The 25,246-nt window shown below is 45.7% G+C and overlaps 2 protein-coding genes across 2 annotated transcripts; both read right to left on the bottom strand.

Annotated features, from left to right (window-relative positions):
• Nucleotides 1–2,257: 2,257 nt before the first annotated feature.
• LOC117835073 (uncharacterized oxidoreductase At4g09670) lies at nucleotides 2,258–5,875 on the bottom strand. Its single transcript, XM_034714433.2, has 2 exons — nucleotides 5,284–5,875; nucleotides 2,258–3,057 (listed from the first exon to the last, which is right to left on the bottom strand). Exons 1-2 carry the CDS (start codon nucleotides 5,770–5,772, stop codon nucleotides 2,437–2,439), a joined length of 1,110 nt encoding a protein of 369 aa, XP_034570324.1. The 5' UTR covers nucleotides 5,773–5,875; the 3' UTR covers nucleotides 2,258–2,436.
• A 16,673-nt stretch (nucleotides 5,876–22,548) lies between these two features.
• LOC117839923 (uncharacterized protein At4g22758) lies at nucleotides 22,549–23,539 on the bottom strand. The gene is made up of 2 exons (XM_034720358.2): nucleotides 22,901–23,539; nucleotides 22,549–22,801 (listed from the first exon to the last, which is right to left on the bottom strand). Exons 1-2 carry the CDS (start codon nucleotides 23,247–23,249, stop codon nucleotides 22,719–22,721), a joined length of 432 nt encoding a protein of 143 aa, XP_034576249.1. The 5' UTR covers nucleotides 23,250–23,539; the 3' UTR covers nucleotides 22,549–22,718.
• Between the last annotated feature and the right edge of the window lie 1,707 nt (nucleotides 23,540–25,246).

Here is a 25,246-nt window from a genome sequence, read left to right on the forward strand (position 1 = left end):
TTTTTTGATGTGTGCATATTTAATTGTCTATTTTTTCTTTCCATTGTGCATCCATATTTGATTACTTGATTTTTCCTCTTTCTAAGATTTGGTTTATTGTTGTTAAGAAAAAGGTCTAGTCTATTAAGATGCATGTGGTAGGTTTGGTTAATTAGCAGTTTTAGTTAGGAATATCTGACGAGTGATGATTAGTCTACAGAAAATCTAGAAAATATATTTATTTATTTTTCACACCATAGGTCCCTAAACTGTTCCCACATTTTCATTTGGACCTTTGAACTTTCAAAGTGATTCGTTTAGGTCCTTCAACTTTTAAGTGGTTCATTCTAACTTCTAAGTGTAAATTAAGGTTCATGGTTGGACCTTGAATGAACTTAGACTAAATCGCTTGACAAGTTGAAGGATCTAGATGATTATTTTGAAAATTTATGAATTTAAATAAAAATGTGAAAATAGTTGAAGGACCTATAATGCATTTCAATCTTTATTTTTGGGAGGGATGGAGTGGTTCGTCCTTCGGGGAAGAGCACCCGTTGACGGAAATGTTTGGGTCGGTATTGGTTGATTTTTAGATGTGTGGCATTTTTTGTTCTTTTAATGCTGGGCCTATTCCCCGGTTGACGGTCTGTGGGCCTTGTTCTCATTCCGATGTTGGTATGGCCTTTATTTCGGCCTATTTAGGTTTAACTCAACCTTCCTACAATCTCCTGCAAAAACCTATATGACCTACAGTCTCCACCTGCAGCCCATTTAGGTTTAACTCAACCTTCCTACAATCTCCTGCAAAAACCTATATGACCTACAGTCTCCACCTCAACCTCCTGCAGTCTGGACTGGCCCAAAGAAATTTTCTTCGTCTGCAAGAACCTGTGACCCCCTTACTCTCTCCACCTGTGGACTCAAACCTCCTACTTCATCTGCAAGAACCTATAACCTTACTCTCTCCACCTGCAAGAACCACTGGCTGAGCTAGTTTGTGTTACAACACTAGTACATTTAACTTGCAGCAAGGCAGGAGGAACGAGTAGCTGGTATCTGATCTCCGAAATTCCCTTTGCATTGGCAACTTGATATGTCTTTTGGATGGCCTGATCTTCACGGCAGTAGGTTTCGTAACAAGGATAACTTGCTGCAAATAGCGAGTAAGTAGCTTATAACATGATAAAGGTTGGATGCGACCAAGTGACGGGGAGAGAGGCATCGAAGTAAGCTTCGACTCGATCTCCGAACGACTGCAAAACCACGATCCGAGGTAGCTTTATACCAGCTAAGGTTGGATGCGACCAAGCAACAGGGTGAGGGGCACCAAAACCTTAAAGACTTCGACTCAATCACTGAACGACCGTAGAACCATAATCCGGTACTAATCCACACAATGTGGTGCAGCCTAACTGGAAGCCGTAGAGCACGAACTAGGGGACCTCGCTCGGCTGCAAAAAACCATATAGGTTAACAATTCATAAAGATCAAAGATCGAGTTTTCGGTAGTACATAGGGGGTATTTATACTAGGAACATCCCTCCTAGATAGGTGTAGGATAAGTATGAACTGAAGTGACCACATTGGGAGGTGAAAGACCCAACTGTGGAAGCATTCATGGAGTCTTCGGTTCACGCGCGTGTTCTCAGCTTCTGCGCAGTCTTCAGTAAAATGGTCATAACTCCTAGCTCGGAAATCCAAACGATGCTCCGTTTGTTGCATTGGAAAATAGACTTGAAGGAGCTTCCAACCATGTATGACTTGGCCCCCATCTCTTCTCGAGATGGTACAGACTTGGACGTGAAGTTAACGCTTCTGCCATGTAAACTTGAGTCTTGTGTGCATAAACCTTCTCAGTTTGGATAGCAGTCTTGGTGCCTTCCATGTAACCTTCTACGTCCTCCATGTAACCCAATGGCGAAACCTCTTGTGTAAATCTAAGTAGGAATAGAGTACAAGACTTAGGCAGTATATGATTCTCATCAATATTGCAATGTAACTCAAAGAGATAAGCACGCACCTCTTGTTAGAGTTTCTTAGCACGGCTAATCGGTCTTTCATATACATGTGCTTGTGCATCCGATGCATGATTCTGTGTAACTAGTCTTGCACTCGATTCTTGATGCGTAACTCGAGGTGAACTTGGCGTAACCAGATGAGCGATGCATCTGGTGTAACCAACGCGTCTGGGTTGAATGTCCTGATCACAACTTTTGGCAGCCGAATTATCAGTGGGTTACTTACGAGGTTCCATCTGCCCACACACTACCGCAACAAATATCCGAAATAACGTGTGACTTGATACGTTGCAACTTTCCCCTGAGTTTGACAGATTATTATTACAAGTAATGATTTCGTGTAGGATAGATAAGTATAATTAGAGTAAATATATATCAAGTACAAGCCAAAGCCATTGCGTTCAGAGTTTTCACCCGGACGAGCAGTCGTTTGTGGCATTTAGCTGGCAATCTCGACTGGCTCAGACCCCTTGTCGATGGAAGCTTTCACTGCATCCAACACCACCTGCGTTTTCCTGGTGATAGCCGGCCACTTCCCCTCAGGCTTGCCACCAGCGTCCCGGATGCTCTGCACAAGCCTCGCGAGTTCCTGGACCATGAGGGCCTCCTGCGGCAGGTCCGTCGCGACGACGTGCTTGCTTGGCAGAGGATCCCATCCAATGTGGAGATTGGCAAAGCTTGACTTCGAAGCCACAGAGAACTCTGCAGATTTCTCTTCATATGGGATGACAAAGTCAGTGACATGGAGAGTGCCATTCGTGCCAACCAAGGTGATGTCCATGGTGAGATTGGTGAGGAAGGAGCAGTTGAATGTGGCGGTCTTGCCATCCGCCCAGTACAACGTCGCACCACAGGCAAGAAGCACGCCAGCTCGGTTCTTGACAGGATCACGCAGTGCAATCACTGTCCTGGGCAGCTCATAGTCGACAGCCCACAAGATTGCACGGATGCAGTACCACCCAACGTCACCGAGCGCGCCCAGGGCATCGAGGTCTGGCTTTACCCTGATGTCATTCTGGAGGAAATCTTCGTTTGCCCGAAAGCCGAACACGCTGTTTATCTGCAGCTCAGGAAGAAAAGCTGATGAACTTTGTTAACCTACAGAGCTTTGGAGGACATAAGAAATGAAGTGGAATCAAACAGTTTGGGTCAAGCAAAACATCATTCCAAGCTATGTGAATTGTAACATACATGTTAACCCATAACATTTCATAAACGCTTTGCAGTTCATATATTAGTTTGCATTCTGCTAAGAGGTCAGATGAGTACAGCAAGCTCATTTTCTGCTTCTAGTGGTTGCATGTTTTTTTTCATGCACATTCACATTAATGATAGCTAACAAGACACGGAGTCATACCAATATACAGAACATGATAAAGATATGGACTTCAAAAATCACTAATCACCACACAATTTCACCTAACTGTGCCTAATGACGAAGTACTAACTAATAATGAAAGGAAAGGGTGAGCACAGAAGTAAATTTTTAACTGATTTTGCAGAATCAGATAATGATCCTTCTAGTGAACATTCCGCCTTCATTAGAGGTACAGATTAGAAAGAAACTAAGCTGTTCAGTTGTGCCTATATTGCTATGCTCTTCAGGCCTTCATCATTCTAACACCATGACAATTTATTTTGGAAATGTAATCAGGAGAGGACACACCATTAAATGAGAAAGATATTAACTAGCGAGGAGTTTGGTACTAAAGAATTATGATGCAAAACCAACTTCTAGTTAGGAGTGAATTGGTATGACTATGACATACACATATATAGACTTCAAGGGGCAGACAGTACCAGCTGTGTTAACCTGTTTGGACAAGAGGAGACCTAGGGACTCAATTTCTAAAAAGATTACTCTACTGAACATCTGCAACACATTCCACAGCTTTAGTGCACTTTGGTATTTAAACAAAGACCCACTATTGTTATATGCCAAGCCTTCAAGCATTCCATTTGTTATTCCAAGAAAAGAGAACAGAACAATCTAAAACAACTCCAGGAATGCTGAAATATGCTTCTTCCAATTGCCCAACATCCTTTGTGAGACCATGGAGAAGATCATCCTCTAAACAACACTTCCAAAAGCAGCACCAGCAAGCCAAATTAGTTCTAAAGTCCCTTTTACACGCATACGCCTTTTGCTGGCTTATCATTTTCTTTACAAACTTATTTTATGATATGACATTTATATGGTTATTCAGGGCAACATGCCGGCCTCCAGCTTGTCACCACTCAACTGTAACAAAAGTCAGAACCGTGTGGCAAAGGAACTCATTTACATATTCATAAAAATGGCATGATCAAAGCGTAGGGGAGTCTTTAGGCATAGAATTAATCTGATCCGTTGCTATGCTTCATCTGATCAAATTGGTCACTGGGACAAGGATATATTGGTCCTGTAACTTGATCAATAATGGCATTGATAAGGACAGGGACCTTTAATGGAGAAATAAACAGATTAACAAAGTCTAAATTTCAAACAAGATACAAGATAGTAGTTCCAAGTAGCTACATATAAAAGGTCACCGTTTGTATGCTGTAGCCAACATGGCAAGGAGACATAGAAAGGTACAGGTACCTAATATATCTTGCCTAGTAGCTCTAACATCATTCTTTATGTGGTGTTTGAGTACCATGCCAGTTAATCATGGTTCTAATTGGGTTTGTAGCGAAGCCTTTAAAATCTTAAAATCTATCTGTTGTATTGCCTGGAAAAACAATAGTTCTCTGTTGTATGGTCAGGTTGCGTTTTCGATGGTTTCTGTAAGAATATTTTGATGGGGGTGGTAAGAGCATCACATGGAAATAGAAAACGAACTTTCTCAATAACCTTCATCTAACCATTGACTGCTTGGTACAAAATTTGAAATTAAGTCCTTTATCTTGTGCTACTAAGTTGTGAAATTTTGCCTTGTGTCAGAGGCAAACATAACTCAATCCAGTAAAAGCTTTCAGTAGTAAGAGCGTGAAGTGCTCGCCTCAACGTATTTCTTACTGCTAAGTAGCAGCAAGCGCCTGCTAAATACAATCATACAAGGACAAATTATATGATAAGATATAATGCCCCAGGGAATCTTATCACACACTAGCAAAGTTGTGCCAAACTGGAAACACGACAGTTTGTTGATGATAAAAAAGCAAATCACTCGAGTCTATACGGCATTAACAATATGGGAAAAAAAAACAGTTTTTCCTTGGTTCCTTCTTGTCTTACTGGTAATTGAAATCAGGCAATTTCCAAGTTCCATTCAACTCGAGCAAGAAGGTTTGGAGAACTCACCACTTTGATGTCGCCGATGGCGTCCTTGTCGCCGACGAGCTCCCGCATCTTGGCGGTGCGTGGGTGGTGCATCCACATGGTGGAGTCCATGAACTGGACCCCCGCGGCGTCGCAGGCGGCGAGGATGGCGTCGAGGTCGGCGGCGCAGAGCGCGGTGGGCTTCTCGAGGAGCACGTGCTTGCCCCGCGCGGCAGCGGCGGTGGCCCAGCGCACGTGGAGGCTGGTGGGGAGCGGGAGGTAGACGACGTCGACGTCCGGATCGTCGAGGAGCGCCTCGTAGGTCCCGTGGAGGCGGGTGGTGGCGGCGTCGAGGCCGTTGTCGGCGGCGAAGAGGCGGGCCTTCTCCTCGGAGCGGCTGCCCACGGCGGCGACGGCGGCGCCCGGGGCCAGCAGCATGGCGCGCGCCAGCTTGCGCGCGATGGCGGCACAGCCCAGGATGCCGAAGCGCACGGGGCGCGGCGACTGGTCCGGCGCCGCCGCGGACGCCATTGGTGGGCTCTCTCCGCGCGGCCGCGTGGGTCAGTTGTGTGTGGTAGTCTTCCTCGGTAGGGAGGGAGACGAGCGGCTGCGTTCCACTGACTGCCGTTGCCTTTTCTTGTGTTTGGACTTTGGACAACGGACTCGTCTCGATGTGCGTGTCGCTAGATGCATCGAGATCGAGAGCGAGAGCGAGAGAGACACGCAAGCCTGCTGTTTGATACTAGTCAGAGTAATTAAACATAATCTAATTATAATTATAAAACTAATTGCATAGTTGGAGGGGACGTTTTCTTCCACTGACTTATTTTTAGCACGTGTCACATCGAATGTTTAGATACTAATTAAGAGTATTAAACGTAGACTATTTACAAAACTCATTACATAAGACGAATCTAAACGGCGAGACGAATCTATTAAGCCTAATTACACCTAATTAATCCATCATTAGCAAATGTTTACTGTAGCAACATATTGTCAAATTATGGACTAATTAGGCTTAATAGATTCGTCTCGCCGTTTAGATTCGTCTTATGTAATGGGTTTTGTAAATAGTCTACGTTTAATACTCCTAATTAGTATCTAAACATTCGATGTGATGGGTGCTAAAAATAAGTCAGTGGAAGAAAACGGGGCTGGAGTCTGGACGAATCTGTTAAGCCTAATTAGTCCATGATTTGATAATGTGGTGCTACAATAACCATTTGCTAATGATAGATTAATTAGGCTTAATAAATACGTCTCGCAAATTAAACTCCATTTGTGCAATTAGTTTTGTAATTAGCTCATATTTAGTCCTCCTAATTAGTATCCGAATATCTGATGTGACTCTGCTAAAGTTTAGCACCTCGTATCCAAACACCTCCGAATTTTTCTTCTGTGCGTTAGGCCCTGTTTGGTTTTGTTTCGGTGTATTGATACACCCTGTTCAAGTTTAGCACCTGCCACATTGGAGGTCTGGATGCTAATTAGGAGTATTAAACATAGGCTAATTACAAAACTAATTGCACAGATGGAGTCTAATTCGCGAGACGAATCTATTAAGCCTAATTAGTCCATGATTTGACAATGCGGTGCTAATGATGGATTAATTAGGCTTAATAGATTCGTCTCGCGAATTAGCACAGGATGTGCAATTAGTTTTATAATTAGCTCATGTTTAGTCCTCCTAATTAGCATCCGAATATCCAATGTGACACTGCTAAAGTCACTGTTACATCGAATGTTTAGATACTGATTAGGAGTATTAAACATAGACTAATTACAAAGCCAATTGCATAGATGGAGGCTAATTTGTGAGACGAATCTATTAAACCTAATTAGTTCATGATTTGATAATGTGATGCTACAGTAAAAATGTGCTAATGATGGATTAATTAGGCTTAATAGATTCGTCTCGCGAATTAGCCTCCATTTGTGTAATTAGTTTTATACTTAGCTCATATTTAGTCCTCCTAATTAGCCTCCGAATATTCGATGTGATATGAACTTTAGTGCGAACTAAAGATCCAAATACCCTCCATTCTTGGTGTGAGCGTCGCTACTAGTCTACACCGAGTCATCATGGTTGTTTTGCAAAAAAGTCCCTCAATTTTTTTATAATCAACCCGCAGTCCTTGGAATATGTCTTGACAATTTTTCAATAAGATCCCCAAACTTTACTGCAATTGACTCAAGGTCCACCGAAGACGCCTCTTGCAGTCTTGCTTCCTTCCGGCTCGGTTTTCTTCGCTGCCGCTGGCGATGTTGCGCGCCTACGCTCGAGTACGGAGATGCTGCGGTGGTCAAGCAGACACGCTCCACCACCTCAGCTTTCTCGACTCCTAGGTTCTCCCCACCGGCACCAGCCCTGAGGATGCCACCTTCGTCGTCCCATCCACGTCGTGGCCTTCGACCTCCGTGCGATTCCCTGGTTCCTGCCCGGTGGGGCTATAGCTCCGCTGGTGCCGACTTCCCCCCATCTTCTGCACCGCCAAATCCAAGATCGATCAGCAAGAGCTACTATCACCGCTCCTGCTGGAAAACAACTACAGCTATCTTGGAACCACTCGTTATCTGTTACAGAGATATATATTAGTATCTTTGTTCCAGTTTGTTTCTAGGATGGCGATGCAAGCCATTCAAGACTGTAGATAGTAGATGACGCCTACTTCACGCCAAGCCACCTCAGAGTCATCTGGATTTGAAGTGCAAGTCTACAACTATATTTAAGGCAACAATTATTAGCTACTGCAGGAATTTTTCATCGTGGTTGTTCTGCAAAAAAGTCCCTCAATTTTTTCGTAATCAACCCACAGTCCTTGAAATATGTCTTGACAATTTTTCAAAAAAGTCCCCAAACTTTACTGCAATTGACCCGAGGTCCACCGAAGACGCCTCTTGCAGTCTTGCTTCCCTCCAGCTCGGTTTTCTTCGCTGCCGCTAGTACTGCTGTGCGCCTGCGCTCGAGCACGGAGATGTTGCGGTGGTCAAGCAGACGCGCTCCGCGCCTTGGCTTTCTCTCGACTCCTAGGCTCTCTCCACCGGCACCGCCACCAAGGACGCCACCTCCGTCATCCCCATCCACGTCGTGGCCTCCGACCTCCGCGCAATTCCCTGGTTCCTGCCTAGTGGGGCTATAGCTTCGCTGGCACCGACTCCCCCCGTCTTCTGCACCGCCAAATCCAAGATCGTACAGCAGGAGCTACTATCACCGCTCCTGCCACCGATCTACCCGGACCGCTGGTGCTCCTGCTAGAAAACAACTACAGCTATCTCGGAACCACTCGTTATCTGTTGCAGAGATATATTAGTATCTTTGTTCCAATTTGTTTCTAGGATGGCGATGGAGGCCATTCAAGACTGTAGATAGTAGACGATGCCTACTTCACGCCAAGCCACCGCAAGTCATCTGGATTTCATTTGCAAGTCTACAACTATATTCAAGGCAACAATTATTAGCTACCATAGAAATTTTTTTTGGAAACGTACTAAGGACTTATTGTTGTTGCGTTATTGCAAAGTTATGATCTCATTGTTTTCTTATCTATGAATAAATTAAGAGATTATAGAGTAAACTATTGTACTATACAAGCTGTATATTAAGTTGTCTAAACATTAACATGTCAAAATGCGTGAAATTAATTAATATACATAATCTAAACCCATATATGTGTTATCTTAGTGTATCCTCCGTTGAAGAACCCATCAACACTACGATTTGGAGTGGATTATAAAGGGAGGTGGATGAAACGAGAAGAAGAGGAGAACGCACTCCTGCTCATGGCGGTCAGAGGCGCTATGGCCTAGCGCTCGAAGCGGGAATGAGGCTAGGCACGGGGAGGACAAGCACTTGCCTGGGCGATAGCGAGGATGGAAAGATGCGCAATGCCTGGGCGACGGCGGGGATGGGGCCAGATGTGGGTGGCGTCGATGGATAAAGAGGCAGCGACTGGTTGAATGACGATGAGTACGGGGGAAATCGAATGAATGGATACAGCGGAGGTTAAGCGGTGATTTTTTTATTTTCATGTGTGGATCCCACATAATAAACAGATGACATCAAACCACCCACAAATATCTTCTACTACCATATTTGCAAAGAGAGGACTAATAGGGATAACGCACCAACATATTGTGAAGCGAAGCCTGTGAGAGCAAGTAAGGACTAGATCTAAAAAGACTAAAATAAGTCAATTTTGCATTATAAAAAATCTATTTTGACCCTCCAATCCAACTATTGCCTCTGTTTGAATTTGACCATCCGATTCCAAAATCAGAAAACTTAGATCACCCAACTATCTAGCTATTTTAATGGGTGATTTTGCTGACGTGGACGACACATGGTGGTAGGCCCACATGTCAGGTACTCTTCTTTCTTCTCTTTCTCCTCTCCTTTCTTCAGCTCATGGACGCTAGTGCCGACGCAGTGGCTAGGGCGCCGTACACGTGCGCCAAGCCACCGCTGCCGTTCGCATACGCGTTGGCCTACCGCCATCCACCCTCGTGTCGAGCATTCAAGCTTCGCAGCCCCAGCCGACCAGGCCTTCGATTCAATCCAGCACCATCAATCGACCGGTCGCTCCACCTCGATTCGCCTCCAATCGCGACGCTAGGGTTAGGGGACAGGGGGAGTTTAGCGGGGGAATAGAGTAGCAGCCAGGTAGTATCTATTCGGACAGGAGCATGTCGGACCATACGACTGCCGGTGGCCCCAAACCCGTCCAAGACGTACACAATGGCATGTATCAAACAAGCGCGAAATGGTAATGGCGTGTATCATGTAAGTCAAATAGTAATGGCGCGACTCAAAAACTTGAAAATTGTAATGGCACACATCCAATTAACCCTACAAGTTAAATGACAAGGCAGCCACAGTGGCATCGGCGGCCAGGACCTCGGGCCACAGGCTCCTTGTAACATCCTGCTTTTTAGAACAATTAAAAATGCGGCTTTTTAAAAATTTTCTTTAATTATGACATAACTCCTTTTCCCGAAATATTCAAAACTCTTTTTACAAATTAAACCCTGCATTAAGTCAGCATGAGTGTTGCATTTGTTTGCTTCTAGGAAACCCTATCCTAAATTCTCAACCTTCAACAAATCCTAGGAGTAATTTCTCCCCAATTCCCCCTCATTGAAAACCCTTGAATTAATATTAACTCTATTCAAACCCCTATGAAGCCCTTGTCCAACCATAGGTACATTGAAATAGCATCTAATCTCAAAAATCCCTCCGGAAAGGTCTCAATTTTACACCCATTTGAAGCCACACTACAAACTGCGTTCAAATTTGAAAATCCATTTCAAATTTGGATTCAAAGCCCATTCCAAACAAATCAGAAGCTATCCTAAACGTTCACGGGCTGCAACCTCTATTTTGGCCTGCTCCTGGTGTCGGCCCGGCTTGCTTCCGCCTTCTCCTCCGCACGTACGCGGCCCGCTTCCCTTCCCCGGCCTAGCGGCCCACCAAACTCCACCTCGGCCCGCCTCCACCCACGCGGCCCAGCTACACTGCGGCCCAGCCTGCCCTGCCTGCCACGCGCGCAGTCGGCGCTGCCGCCGTGGCCCGCCGCCGCGCCGTTTCTACCACGCCGGTGCGCCGGCTCACCACGGCACCACAACACCGCGCGCCCGTGCACCCCCCTGCTTAGCCTCCAAGCCTCATCCCTCTCCACCCCGGCGCTACCTCACCTCTGCCACCGCCGGCCACCCTTGTCCCCGTGCCACCCTGCACCGCCTGCCACCGTCGTGCCTGCCACCGCGCGTGCACGCCCTGCCGCCCCTGCCCCGGCTCTGGGATACCGCCAGCACCGCACTCCTTCGCCCTTAAGCAACGCCAGCCAATCTTCCCCACCCCTTCTCACCTGACCACCTCACCTTATCCTCACCGGCAGCCATCAATGCCGGCGGCAGAAGCACCCCCCCTCTCTCCCTTGGCCGCCACGGCGCTCCGCCCGTCCTGATCTCTCCGCCGCGACGTGGTGGACGCCCCACCTATAAATAGCCCCTCCAGCTCCTCTCCCCGGCACCCCACCCCTCACCGAGCTAAGGAGCTCGAGCTCTGCGCGGCCACGCCGCTTCCCCCTCCTTTCTCTTCCCACTACCACCACCAGAGGATGCCCCGAGAGCTCCTCTACCTCCTAGCGCCACCAGCCCGGCCCTTAGTGGCCCGGAGCACTCTCCCGCCCTGAAGTCTAGCCGCCCCCTTCTCCCCTCCCATGGTGGGCAGGCTCGAGGAGGAAGATGACGGGGTGCCGTTTACCCTAGTGCCGCACCGTCCCGCCCCCTCCTCCTGCCCTACGGCCCCGGCCCTGACGCCGTCCGCTCCACCATCTACCCTCCCACACCCCCACCGCATACACCCAATCTACCAAAACCGCAGACACAAGTCACCCCCCCCGGTCCACAGCCAAGGACCACGGGCGCACCGCACAGACACCGCTGACCCCGCCCCTGCGTCAGTTCATTCCAAATCACTACGTGCACCCAACTGAGTGTATCCCAAATCTATGTTTTAGCCCTTCCACATCTCCAAAAATTCTCAAAAAGTCACCAAAAATCCTATAAAATCCCAAAAGCCTACACATGCCTTTATTTTCTATAATTCACCTTATATGAGTCCCTTTTGTATCTTTTACTCAGATCTTAAAGCCCAACCTCACGGGGAAAGATGTCGTACCGCTTCCACCTGCCGCCGTGCCCTAACCCCTAGGTGCCAGGTCGGGTCGAAGTCGACTGCGCCGTGTGGCCTCTAGCCACTTTAACCACGTTGTTAACAACACCCAACCAGCTGTTTCTCGCTGCCCTATCGTCGCCACTAACCCCTATCACTGCTGCACATCTGCCAGATCTTATATCGGCCCCTCTGTCACCATGTGTGCTATCCCCTAGCACCAGGATAAAGTGGTGTCTGTCGTATAAGCTCTCGGGTTTCTATCCCACTTAATCTTGCCCGACTGCGTCAGTCGCTATGTGTGCTATCTCCTAGTGCTGGGACAGAACAACTGTTGCACAAGCTCTCAAGTTCTACTTTTTAGGATCATTCCACAATTCCTTAGTGACCCCAACCTCTTAAGGATCTATCTAAGCCTTTGGTCCATTCTATCACGCAGCCGTTGTGCTGCCCAAGTTAAACCCCAAATATCACCTAGGTATAGTCACTATGCCGCCCGACCTAAGTCTCAATTCTCGTCCCAACCTAGCTGTAGTGCCGCCCATCCAAAACCTCGGTTATCATCCAAAACCTCGGTTATCATCCAAACCTAGTTGTTGTGCTGCTCGATCAAAACCTCAAAAACCCGTAGGAAATTAACCAATATTTTCCTCTAAAATCCAACTACTCAACCCATTAATTATTTAGAATTAATTCTAAATAATTAATAAATCCTTCAACATTTACCCGGGAATTCACCTTTAATTATCATGTAATTCCTAGAATACTCATCCTTTTCCTTTCTTTTCATTCCTTAGGAATTGCTTGGTGTATTGTTTTATTGATTGTTATTGTATGCATTTCTGATAGCTGTTAGACGACTAGGCTCCACCCCGAAGCTGATGATCCGGAAGGCGTGATGCCAAGCACCTTGGTCTCCCTAGGAAACGTTAAGGATCATCAATGAAGGAAAGTCTGACCCCTAGCTCATGTTTTATCCTATTGAGTGCGAGAGTTAGTAATATTGCCAACATAATATGAACTGCATTATCTGCCTTTTAAGAACTATTTCTTTAGAAATACGTGCGGGCTAGATTTCTCCCCTTTTTGCTATTAAAATGCCACATGCCATATAACGCTAGGCAACCACTTTTCCATAAGCCATCGCATGTTAAAAATGCTAGGCCATTTTTGTCATGCCCCATAAAGGGGAATAAACACCTATTGGATCCTCTGTGGAGAGGATCTAGCAAAATATCATTTTATATTAAACAAGATGATTAGGAAGGGTTTTCTCTTTGGAAAAGCGTGAGTTAATTAAAAGATGAAATAATAGTAATGACAACCCCTAGGGTGTGTTTTGGACCTGGGCGTAAGGGGACGACCTCAGTGGAGAATATTCTGTCCTAGAGCTTACTCCGGTCACATAAGGACCGGTTCATTGGGTGAGTCTTTCTTGTGATATGTACAGCGATACGTACCAAAAAGGTACAACCTTCAGGAGTGCCTACTTATGTGAGGCCTTGGTTCAAACCCCGCTAGCTGAACCTAGTCATCCATCCCAAGGGGTCAAGGTGGGCAACGGGTATACTGGAGTAGGACCTTCACATAGTTTCAGGTCTGGTCAGCACAGGTCGACTGTTGAGAGGGCCGGAGGCCCTAATAATTTGTTTATGCTTGCATTTCCCGAGATAGTATCCGCAAGGCGGATGTTAGTGGCCCCTGTTTAGACCCTAGTATATCCGTGGATGGATCTAGGGGATGCTGTCCAGAGATGGACACTGGCGGGTATGGATCTTGTAGGCCAGTACCACCTGAGTACTAGGTATGGGCTGGCCGGACGTATGGGAAAAGTGTACACATCTGCACAGAGTATAATCTATTCGAATAGCCGAGGCTCATGGTCACGAGACCACTAAGTTAAAGCCCCCATTACTCTGAAACTTTTGGGTGGGATTAGTATTTGAAAATATTGGAGGAAGGTCGATGGACTGGAATCCGGAATAAAACCTAGGGACTGGTAGGGGAGGCCCTCCAGGACCACAACTTTCATTCTATAAAATAATAGTAATCTTCTTAGAAAATCTTTTCAAAACTCACCTTTTTAAATTAACCTTGCATATGAGAGATGCTTTAGGCTTAGGATAATACCCATTAACATCTTCCTTGTCCACATCCTAAAATGCATATATTTACTTAGTAAATGTTGGGATTTGCTGAGTACCAACTATAAGTTTACTCAGCCTTACTTTCATTTTGCAGGTATAGTTCTCCGGGTGTTTCAACCATCTTGTTAATGGATGGGCACCTGCGCTTCTCATCACTGCATTAAGGTGAAATCTTATTTAATTATTCATCTTTTATTACTTGAAATATTGAACTGTGATGATAACCATATTAGCCTATTGATCCAGGGACTAATATAGGTGATTAGTGGGACTTCCGGAGGGAGCTCCCCACACTCCGATCCAGCGGCACCGTGCGCTCAAGCAGGTGGAAGCAGTGTTGGTACTCTGCTAGCTCCCCGCCACCTACGTGCGCTGTCGGCGCCAATGCCTGCGTCAAGCCGCTTGCCGGCATAGTGAGCTGGTGGTTCTTGTTGGAGTTAGTTGTTTTTTTTAAAAAAAATTGATATTCATTTTGGCATTGGTTCTTGTTGGATTATAGTTTTTAAGTTTCCAAACTAGTTTTTGTTTTTATTTACACTACAAGAAATCTTTTGATCTATGATGAAAATTTTATGACGCATTGTTTTGGTCATATATCTATGACGTTTCTGGCTGAAAACATCATAAAGTTTCACATTCGATCAAATTTAGTGATAAAGTTACGGAATGTCATAAAAGTTGCCACTGTAGCCAAAAAGAAATCATCAATCGCTATTGCATGGTGGTTTTGTGATGATATAAGGTATGCAAAAATATCATAAACCTACAAAGGTCCCACATGTAAGTTTAAGCTGATAAATAGGATGGTAAAATAAAATGAAAAACGTGCTCCTCCAGTGGGTCAAACCTGTTACCGATTGAATGGGAAATTTTTACCGCAACCGGATCCCACATGTAAGGTAAGTTTCATGTGAGTGTGGTAGTTGGCGGCAGAAAAGCCCTCGCTGCAGTCAAAAAATAGTTTACCCGCTGTCGCGCTCCCACGATAGGGAAAAAAAAAGAAGAACAGAGAGAAGGCGCCCAGGATGGAGCACTCCGGCGGAGATCTGCGCCTCCCCGCGGCGGCTCAGTCCTACAGAAGCATAAATCTGATGCTTCCTGCTAGGGCGCATCAAGCTGGTTAGTAATTTTGAGTTGAATTCGCCAAAAATTTATTTTGCATTAAGGTCTTTCAATCTGGTCTGGAATTTTGAGTTGAATTCGCCAAAATTTCCCAGATGGATAGACGTTGGATACACGATTGTCAACTATTTACCCCCGAGCATGAGAAAGGGGTCAATGATTTCATGGAATATGTTAAGAGTAGATACTCTGACGATGAACAAATACTATGCCAGTGTCGTGGATGCCTAAATCAGTCTAGATGTACTATAGAAGTGGTGAACATGCACTTACTTAGAACTGGGATGGTAAGCACCTACACTAGGTGGATCCATCATGGAGAAACATTCGAGGATAGGGTTTAGGAAAATGCAAATCTGCAGGATAATAGGGTTCAGGAAAATAGAATTCTGCAGGACGATGGGGTTGAGGAAATTGCAATTCTGCCGGATGAGGGGGTTGAGGATAATGCAGTTCTGCACGAAGATGGTGATCAGGAAATGGTTTAGGAAAACGAACACATATCGGGTATGGAGGAGGATAAAGGCACTGAAGATGGACTTCCTGAAATGATAGTTGACATGTGCGACGCTAAAGATCTTGAAGGGAAAATGTTAGAATCTATAAAGGATCATTAAAAACATAAGGTGTCATCGGGATCTAAATATACACAATTTATATTTGTTATGAAGTTACTTCATATCAAGTCTTTCTATCGGATCAGCAATGTCGCATTCAATGCGATTCTGAAGGTGTTATCCGTTGCTTTCCTAGGAGCATGAGTTCCGACATCTTATGATGAGGCAACAAAGTACATACGTGCCATAGGACTTGTCTATGAATCTATCCATGTTTGCAAGAGTAATTGTGTATTGTTTCGCAAGATGCTAGCGAAACATGATGTGTGCCCCTGTGTGTTGAGAAGCGGATTTAAGATAGAAAGATGCAGACAACAAAAAGTGCATTCCTTAGAAGGGATTGAGGCATTTTTCGCTGGTTTCAAGGTTGAAGAGGATGTTTCTTTCATAAAAAAATCGCAAAGGATGCACAATGGCACAAGTTGAAGTGAATACCGGTGGACAATGAGCTTAGCCATCCAGCTGATGGTGAGGCATGGAAAGGCTTCAATAAAAATTGGTCGAAATTTGCACAAGATGCTAAGAACATTAGACTTGGCCTTGCAACCGATGGTTTCAATCCATTCGGCAACATGACCAACTCATATAGTATGTGGTTAGTATTTGTTGTGTCATATAACATGCCACCATGGGTATGAATGGAAGAATCAAACTTCATTATGGCATTATTGATCCCTGAGCCGAGTTCTCCATCAAAGGATTTTGATGTCTTCTTGCAACCTCTCGTAGATGAGCTGTTGGACTTTTGGAAGGGTGTCGATGCATATGATGCTTGTAGTCATCAATCCTTTAAACTGCATGCTGCGATTATTTGGTGCATACATGATTATCCAGCACTGAGCACATTGGTGGGGCGAGTCACGAAAGGTTATTATGCATGTGTGCGTTGTGACAAGGACCCTTGCTCAAGGAGATTGAAGAACAAGATATGTTATATTAGCCATTGTCGTTTCCTTCCAACTAACCATCCATGGAGAAGAAAGAAAGCAGAGTTTGATAGTAATGCTAAAAACTGAGAGAGGCCAGGGCAATTTACTACTGAGGAGCTTTAGTAGCAACTCGAGAAGGTTAAAGATGTTAAACCAGAAAAGCCTCCTCAAGGTCAGAAAAGGAAGCGAGAACTTGGATAGTGTTGGAGCCAAAGGGTTTGTTTGTTTGACTTGCCATATTGGACAGCTCTGAAGCTGCCACATAATCTTGATGTCATGCACATTGAGAAAAACATATGCGAAAACCTCATTGGAACATTGCTTAAAATTTTTGGGAAGACAAAGGACACGATCAATGCTAGGGTTGATTTGGAAGAGATAGGCATTAGACCACATCTACACATGCTGAATACTACGTAAGGAGGGTCATGCAAGATGCCAGAAGCTCCATATACAATGGGTAAAAAGATATAGAAGGTGTTCTGTGATTTTATAAGTCAGGTGAAGTTCTCAGATGGATATGCTTCTAACTTATCAAGATGTAGTGCCGCTGATGGATGCAAACTCCAAAGACTGAAAACTCATGATTGTCATATCCTACTCCAAAGGATTTGCCTGCTTTCCTTCGAGGTTTAATGGATAAAGATATATACTCAGTTATTTCAGAATTAGAAAACTTCTTTCGTCAACTATGTTTCAAAACTCTGAAGTTGGATGTTTTAAATAAACTGAAAACAGATATCCCAATAATTTTGTGCAACCTTGAGAAATTTTTCCCTCCTGCCTTCTTTGATGTTATGGTGCACTTGGCTGTCCATTTGCCTAACGAAGCAATCTTTAGAGGCCCAGTACAATATGGATGGATGTATCCCATCGAAAGAAAGATATGCACATTAAAGCATTTCGTGAGAAACATGTACTAAACAATTGCGAAGAAGTTGAGCCATGTATCAGGTACGTAATCCGTTATGCAATTATTGTACTGCAATTAATTTGGTCTAATTTTTAGATGGATGTGTTTTTGCACGATATACAGGGATTAGTTAAAGAAGAAGGTGTGTTGGACCAGGTTATTGACCGTAGAATTCAGAAAGAATTTGACTGATGGTTTAAATCGCATGTAAATTTTCTACTTTTTTAGAACAAACTTATATTAGCTCGCAAGGACCTATATATAAAACTATATATAAAACTATGGTTTTGTTGTACAGATTGAAAAGGTGCCTGAAGGATAGGTCTTTGAGGACCTATATGCATTATCAGCTTTACCAAATAAGCGAGGAAGAAAATATGGCCGAGAGGAAAATAGGAAGACACAGAATAGTGGGATTATGGCTGCAGGCTTTCATAACAGTGAGCCATTTGAGTTTTATGGTTGTCTAAAACAAATTATTGAGTTGTGGTATAACTCATCAAGGCTGTTGCATTATTCCACTGTGATTGGTATGATCTGGGAGGGATCAAAAGGGAACCGAGGATTAGAAAGGATGGGTACTTCACAAGCATTAATGCTGGAAGGTACAAAAGTAATCTCTACATTTTTGCTGAACAAGCAATGAAGGTGTTCTACTTGCTAGACACCCTCCTACAAGACTCTTGGAGAGTGGTGCAAAAATTTGAGCACAGGCATTTGTGGAGCTTTAATGAAAATGAGCAGAAACGCTAGTGGCATAGTACTTGCATATCAAGATGATGAAATTGAAGAATGTGATGATGATGGTATTGGTGATGGTTCGGAGGCTCCGGTGCCTTTTACTGACGAGGAGGAGTGGACTGTCGTTCCATCGAATCAAGTTACTTCCATTCGCCAGCAAAGCATGGATGATTTGGACGAATTAGATTCTGACGATGAGGAGGAGGACAGCTGGAACGACAGTCCACTCCTCCTCGTCAGTAAAAGGCACCGGAACCTCCGAACCATCACTAATACCATCATCATCATATTCTTCAATTTCATCATCTTGATATGCAAGTACCATGCCACTGGGCGTTTCTCCTGCTCATTTTCATTAAAGCTCCACAAATGCCTGTGCTCAAATTTTTACACCACCCTCCAAGGGTCTTGTAGCAGGATGTCTGGCAAGTAGAACACCTTCGTTGCTTGTTTAGCAAAAATGTAAGGATCACTTTTGTACCAGTACCTTCCAGCATTAATGCTTGTGAAGTACCCATCCTTTCTAATCCTCGGTTCCCTTTTGATCCCTCCCAGATCATACCAATCACAGTGGAATAATGCAACAGCCTTGATGAGTTATACCACAACTCAATAATTTGTTTTAGACAACCATAAAACTCAAATGGCTCACTGTTATGAAAGCATACAACCATCATATTAGAGGGAGAAGCATGTTGAAGGAGACCTAACTCCAATAGATTTTTTCAAGAATTTCCATTGCAGCAAAAATGGCTACACTGCTCCAGTACAGGTTGCCATTGTAAGTACTTGTTTACTTTGCATTCTTCTCTGCAACAATGACACTAGAAACATTTATGAGTACTTTTTGTGAGACCTTTCATTTTCTTTCTTTTATTAGGCTCGGATGGAACAAATCGTCGCCCAACCTGGAGACGATCAACCAAAGACTGCTGCTGAAGCAGTAGCTGAAGTTGTCCAATTTAGGACATTTCGGGAGGTTGCTAGCATTCACCTGCCCTCGAAGAAAAGGACTAGGTTTGGTACTGCGCTGTAGGAAGAAGAAATCCAAGCTAACCTTGAGAGTGAGAAATAAGGGGGGCACAACTTCGGCAAAAGATTGCTGAATAGGAGTCAGAGATGGGTGCACTGAGATTGAGGGCTAAAACATAAGAAACAACATTGAAGTCTCAGACAGAAGAGCTCGAAGCTTTGAAGAACACCACAAAGCAGTTGTATTCTCTGATTTCTATCAGCACCAGTCTGAGTCAGGTGAATCCTTCCCTCAACTGAAGTGTGTTACTGGTGAACTTGTTATTTGTTGCTGATGAACTTTTATTGTATGTTGCATTGTTGATGCTGAACTTGTTGTATGTTGCATTATTGTTGCTGGTGAACTATTCATTGATTGTGATGTGAACAATGTGGAAGTTGGAAATGGGCTGTTTTTATGTCTGTGATTGTGATGATGATAAGTAGTCAAAATTAAATATAATGTCATCGCGAAATGCAATAATGGGCTAGGGCCTAGGAAAAAAGACCTAATATGGTACTACGAAGTGCAATAATAGCTCTTTGTTAGATGGGCTAGGGCTTAGAAAAGAACGGCCCAATATGGCATGCAACAAACATTTTTGACCCAAAAAAATAGCACGAAAATCTAAAATGGGTTAAAAATGGCCCAACAAAATTAGGCTCATAAAGACTCTTACATGGATAGAACTTCAATTTGTGACGAACTGAAATCGTGACAACACCGTTGCCACCTTCGGAACAGTTTTATGATGATTTGTGGGCTGAATTTTCATTCGTCATTATCTTAGTGATGCACCGAAATAAAGAACATCACTAGTCGCAGTTTATGACGCTTGACTAGTGACGAAGGGTTTTCGTCACTCGAGCATCATCAATCACAGTTTATGACGCAAAAAATACGTTTGCGACGCTTTTCGATGCATCATAGATCGGAAGATGTCTTGTATTGCAGGTAAACAATGGCCAGGGAGAGTTTGAGCACAACTCAGGTGATGTGAAGAACACTCTTGAGCTTTCTATACTCCAAAATTAAGACCATAAAATCAATTTAGTGATATGATCACCACTAACAGGGACTCAATTATAAGGAGAGATGCATAAGTTTTCCTGGTTAAATATTACTTATCAATTCTTTCAATGGAGAAATGAAGGTCGAACGTACGCTTTTCGATTCATCATAGATCGGAAGATGTCTTGTATTGCAGGTAAACAATGGCCAGGGAGAGTTTGAGCACAACTCAGGTGATGTGAAGAACACTCTTGAGCTTTCTATACTCCAAAATTAAGACCATAAAATCAATTTAGTGATATGATCACCACTAACAGGGACTCAATTATAAGGAGAGATGCATAAGTTTTCCTGGTTAAATATTACTTATCAATTCTTTCAATGGAGAAATGAAGGTCGAACAGTCTAGAGAGTTTACATTTCCGGAAGCCGCCGTTCATTACGATGGTGGTCGATAGAAGTTTCAGCTTCCTGTAAGCTGTGAAATGGTCCGCCCAGGTCAGGGATTACAATTCTTCCTCATGTAAAATTCCTGATACCAATTTGGGGGATCACGGAACAAAATGGGAGACGCAACAGATGAATGTGATGGATGAGAGTCGTCAACTGTGTCGTGCAGCTCATTACTTGCACAGGCAGCAATTGATTCTATAGATGATGTAGTTTCAAGCGACTCCTCGGATGAGTCTGCATCTGCCGAGTCTGCTTCTGCCACAAGATCCTCCTCGCTGAATTGTAAAGAGCTCAATGGGCCATCAACGGTGTTATTGGGCACTGTCCCTGGACTGGCAGTGATCGACTCCTCCGAGGATGAAACATCTGCCCCTTTGCAGAGTTAGCGCAGATTCAGACTCGGCAACACCGGCCAAAAGTTTGTCAGACCTGAAGGGGAAAAGGGCTCGATTTAGCACAGAGAACCTTACGAATACGAAATCTACATTCCAGAATGTCCATTGAGCAGTACGTAATGTAACAGAGGTCAAACATGCATGTATAAACTCTGGAACCAATTCCATTGAAATCTGTATGGATGCATGACGTTGATTTCGGCCCTTCGATCGTGGTGAGCGGGCACTTGTCTAAAAGAGAAGGCACACATGCATTAGGTACGGGGACTTGGGGAGGGGAGACACTTGCATTAAACTGACCATTTTTACAATGATCCTCTTCTTCCAGACTCGTGAGAGCGAAGATGGTTGATCTCGCCGCCTGTTCGCCGAAAAACCAGGCGTGCATGACGTGAGAACGACTCGTCGCGCAGCCTTGAAAACCTCCGAGGGCGAAAGAACGCACAGCATTGGGCTCGACGCTTATCGTATGGATGGATGGATGATGGATCGTTTGCGTGCCCCGGCGACGCGTGTGCTGCTTTTTGGGCCGGGCTGAAAAGTCCCTTTTCACATAAACCGTGGCAGCAATTGAGGCAGACGACGACCTGCTGCACGCCGCGCCGCCGAACAACAACCGAGACGCACGGGTGGTTGCCACGGCCGCTCCGCTCACATCGGATGGGGCCGCCGGCCGGAAACGACGGACGACACGCTCACATCAGCTGAATCCATGGCCATGCCAGGGCCGACAATCCGACACGTTTCACGGACTCCATGCCGCTGGTGCTGAACCACTAACAAGCGTCAGGTAAACGATGGCCAGGAAGAGTTTGAGCACAACTCAGGTGATGCGAAGAACAGAGACCACCCCACAGCGATAACCAACCGAGCTGTACTCAGTTCGTAGATGACATTTTGAGTTACAAAAAACGTAGAAAAGTTGAAATTTTTTACATGGAGGCAGACGACACACGCAGGGAACCCGAGACCGCGAGCCCTCGCGGTCGGCGGCCGGAGCGGCGCAGCCCGCAGAACAACGAAACGAGCACCCGCTGATGGCGATCGCTGCGGGAAACTGCCGGCGCGCGGCTCGTCGTGGTCGCGCGCTTGACTACTACTAGTAGCGAACCGGCCGGGCACACGCGGCGTCACGTGATACACGCACGCAGCCTGCCCACAGCGCCCCGCTGCAGGCCCCTCCATTCCATGACCGACACGTCTCGCGAGTCCAGGCCAGGGCGCCGCCGCCGGCCGCCGCTGCGTCCGCGCGCGGGAGCCACCAGCAAGCGTCAGGTAAACAGAGGCCAGGAAAGAGCTCGAGCACAACAACTCACGTGGGAACATATCCACCAATTCTCTACAAAGTTTAATTTCGAAATGCAAATCCAGGTGCCTCGACCTGCTGATCAAGATCAACTTAACGTTGCTGCTCTACTAGTTTACAACGGCGACCCATGTGCTCCGACCGATGGAATCAGAAGCTCAAGCAGCGGCTGAAGATCTCCGCGCGCAGAGGAAGAAGTTGCGAGACCCCAGATCCAGCACCTTCTCCTCGGGCCTCAAACCTGACAAAAATCACCAGGATCTTGATCAGTTTCAAACTACGGCAATCCATATTTCAGAACACAAAACATCAGAGCTTAATTAAGCTTGGATGCACTCACTCTCGAGGGAGTACTTGGAGAAATGCAGCTCGAACCCGTCGGCCGCGTCGCCGCCGCCGCCCCCGGGGTGCTGGAGCGGCGAGCGGCGGCCCTCGCGCCCGTAGGCCGCGACGGCGGCGCGCACGAGGTCGGCCACGGTGGCGTCGGCGCCCAGCACCAGGTGCACGGGCCACAGGCTCCGGTCCACCGTCACGTTCACCAGCAGCCGCGTCAGCCGCCTGTCCGCCGCCGCCGGCTCGGGCGCGCCCTCGGCGGCCACCCGCAGCGGCGCCATGCGCTCCAGCAGGTGGTGGAGGTAGTGCGGGTGCGCCGTCGGCGCCAGCGCCTGCGTCCAGCCGCTCGCCGGCATGGATGGTCCTTGTAGGAGGCGTCGTTGGTTGGAGATGGCCGGGAATGCGAGATCGATCGAGATGAGCTGAAGCTGAGCTCGTGCGTGCAGGTGCGGTGGTGGTGGTGAGGGTGGGCGCGGGAAGATATAGGCGTAGGCGAAGAGATACGTGTTCGGCAGGAGAGATATTGTTTGATTCGTTGGGTAGGCTGTAGGCACAGCTGACGGTCACAGTCACCGAGTGACGCAGCTGAGCAGATGATGTATCTCATCCACGTGGGCTGGCTCTTGGCTGCAGGCGAGATCAGATAGTACTGCAGAGCCTGTGTCCGTCCGTGGCGAATTGAGTGATGGCTTCGTGTTCGAGAAAAAAAATTGAGTGATGGCTTCATGATGGGACGAGACACGGATTAAGCTACGTGGCCGGTTGATTAACCAGCTCATCACAGTGAATTACTGCATGCTATTACTACGTGGGCAATTAAGAGGGTGTTTGGCTCCGGAATTAAAGTTTAGTCTTGTCACATTAAATGTTTAAGATATTAAATATAGTTTAATTATAAAACTAATTACACAGATGGAGTCTAATTCGTGAGACGAATTTATTAAACGTAATTAGTCCATAATTTGATAATGTGGTGTTACAGTAAATATTTGCTAATGATGAATTAATTAGATTTAAGAGATTCGTCTCGCGAATTAGCCTAGAAATTCTACAATTAATTTTATAATTAGTTCATGTTTAATCCTCCTAATTAGTATCCGAGTATCCGATGTGATAGGACTAAACTTTAACCGTGTTATCAAACACTCCTAATTCACGGCCACGGAACAGAGACAATGAATGAATCATCGTGTTATCAAACACTCCTAATTCACGGCCAAATATAGGAGCTGCGAAATTTAGAGAGTTGTCGCGAAGAGAAGCTTGGACTCTGCGCTCGCGCGCGTGGAACCTTCATGGGAGGGGAGGACGGGACGGGACGGGCCACGAGGCCATCTAGCGGCCGTAGGCTCGTGCCCGCTGTGAAGAGTTACAGCGGCGAGCGAGAGGGAACCACCAGACACCAATCGCGGCTGGACGAGACGCCTGATTTGCCCCAACCAGTCGCGTCGCGCTCGCGCTCGCGGCCGCGCCGTGGGTTGACGTGTCGCCGTGGAACCTTTCCCGTCGCCTCTCGCAACGGAATGGATGGATGCCGTTGCTTTTCTTTTTCCCTCCGCCGGGGCCCGGGATGGGCGACTTCTCTCGAACCTGCCGTGGCCCGTGGGTTGACGTGTCGCGGCGCCTCGCGCGCCGGCCGTGGTCCAAATCTGGGAGGATGGCAAAACCTTCTTTCCCCGGGCAGCGGAGTCCATATCGCAGTTTTGCACACAGCACAGCTGCACAGGGGCACCCGACACACCGTGCGCCGCGGTGGGCTCTGGCCACGTGTTGCTGCGTCGTGCACGGCAGCTGCTCATCCTTGGCATGTCCCCGGTTACGCGCTCGATTTGATCTTGACAGCTCTCAAAGTCTCGAACCTTTTGATTTTTTTCCCATTAGGATAATGCCAGGACGTTGCTACAAGCCATAAAAATCATGTCCCATAGAAGAAAAAGTATACGGTGCAATACAATCATGAACAAACTTCCAAGATTCACGTTGCTTACACATTTTATGGAGCATACAAGTGATTGAGCAATGCATTTCAAACTTCACTTATTGCTTATGTTCAAGTTTCATGTTACGCGGATTTCGATGATCATGTATTGCTTGCTCCTGCTTAGGTGTTATATTTGCATGCTGTGCCCTATCTTTTTGCACGCCTTGATTTGCATTGCTCATTCGTTAATCCTTGCCTTATTGAGATGTTGGTATAATGCAATATCATATGCACACTTTTTCCTTAGTGCTAATATAAATGGAAATATTTTTCAGTTGTTCTTTCAGCTTCAAAATATTTAAATATACAAAAAAACCTTCTTTTTATATTATATATATATGTATATATATACACACGCTACTTCGTGGAGGG

The sequence above is a fragment of the Setaria viridis genome, chromosome 9, assembly GCF_005286985.2.
Source record: "Setaria viridis chromosome 9, Setaria_viridis_v4.0, whole genome shotgun sequence".
Taxonomy (NCBI): Eukaryota; Viridiplantae; Streptophyta; class Magnoliopsida; order Poales; family Poaceae; genus Setaria; species Setaria viridis.

Coding starts and splice junctions, on each gene's coding strand:
- LOC117835073 (XM_034714433.2), bottom strand. CDS start 5,772: ATGGCGTCCGCGGCGGCGCCGGACCAGTCGCCGCGCCCCGTGCGCTTC. Junction 3,058..5,283: donor CCATCGGCGACATCAAAGTG/GTGAGTTCTCCA, acceptor CCTGAGCTGCAG/ATAAACAGCGTGTTCGGCTT.
- LOC117839923 (XM_034720358.2), bottom strand. CDS start 23,249: ATGCCGGCGAGCGGCTGGACGCAGGCGCTGGCGCCGACGGCGCACCCG. Junction 22,802..22,900: donor CTCCAAGTACTCCCTCGAGA/GTGAGTGCATCC, acceptor GATTTTTGTCAG/GTTTGAGGCCCGAGGAGAAG.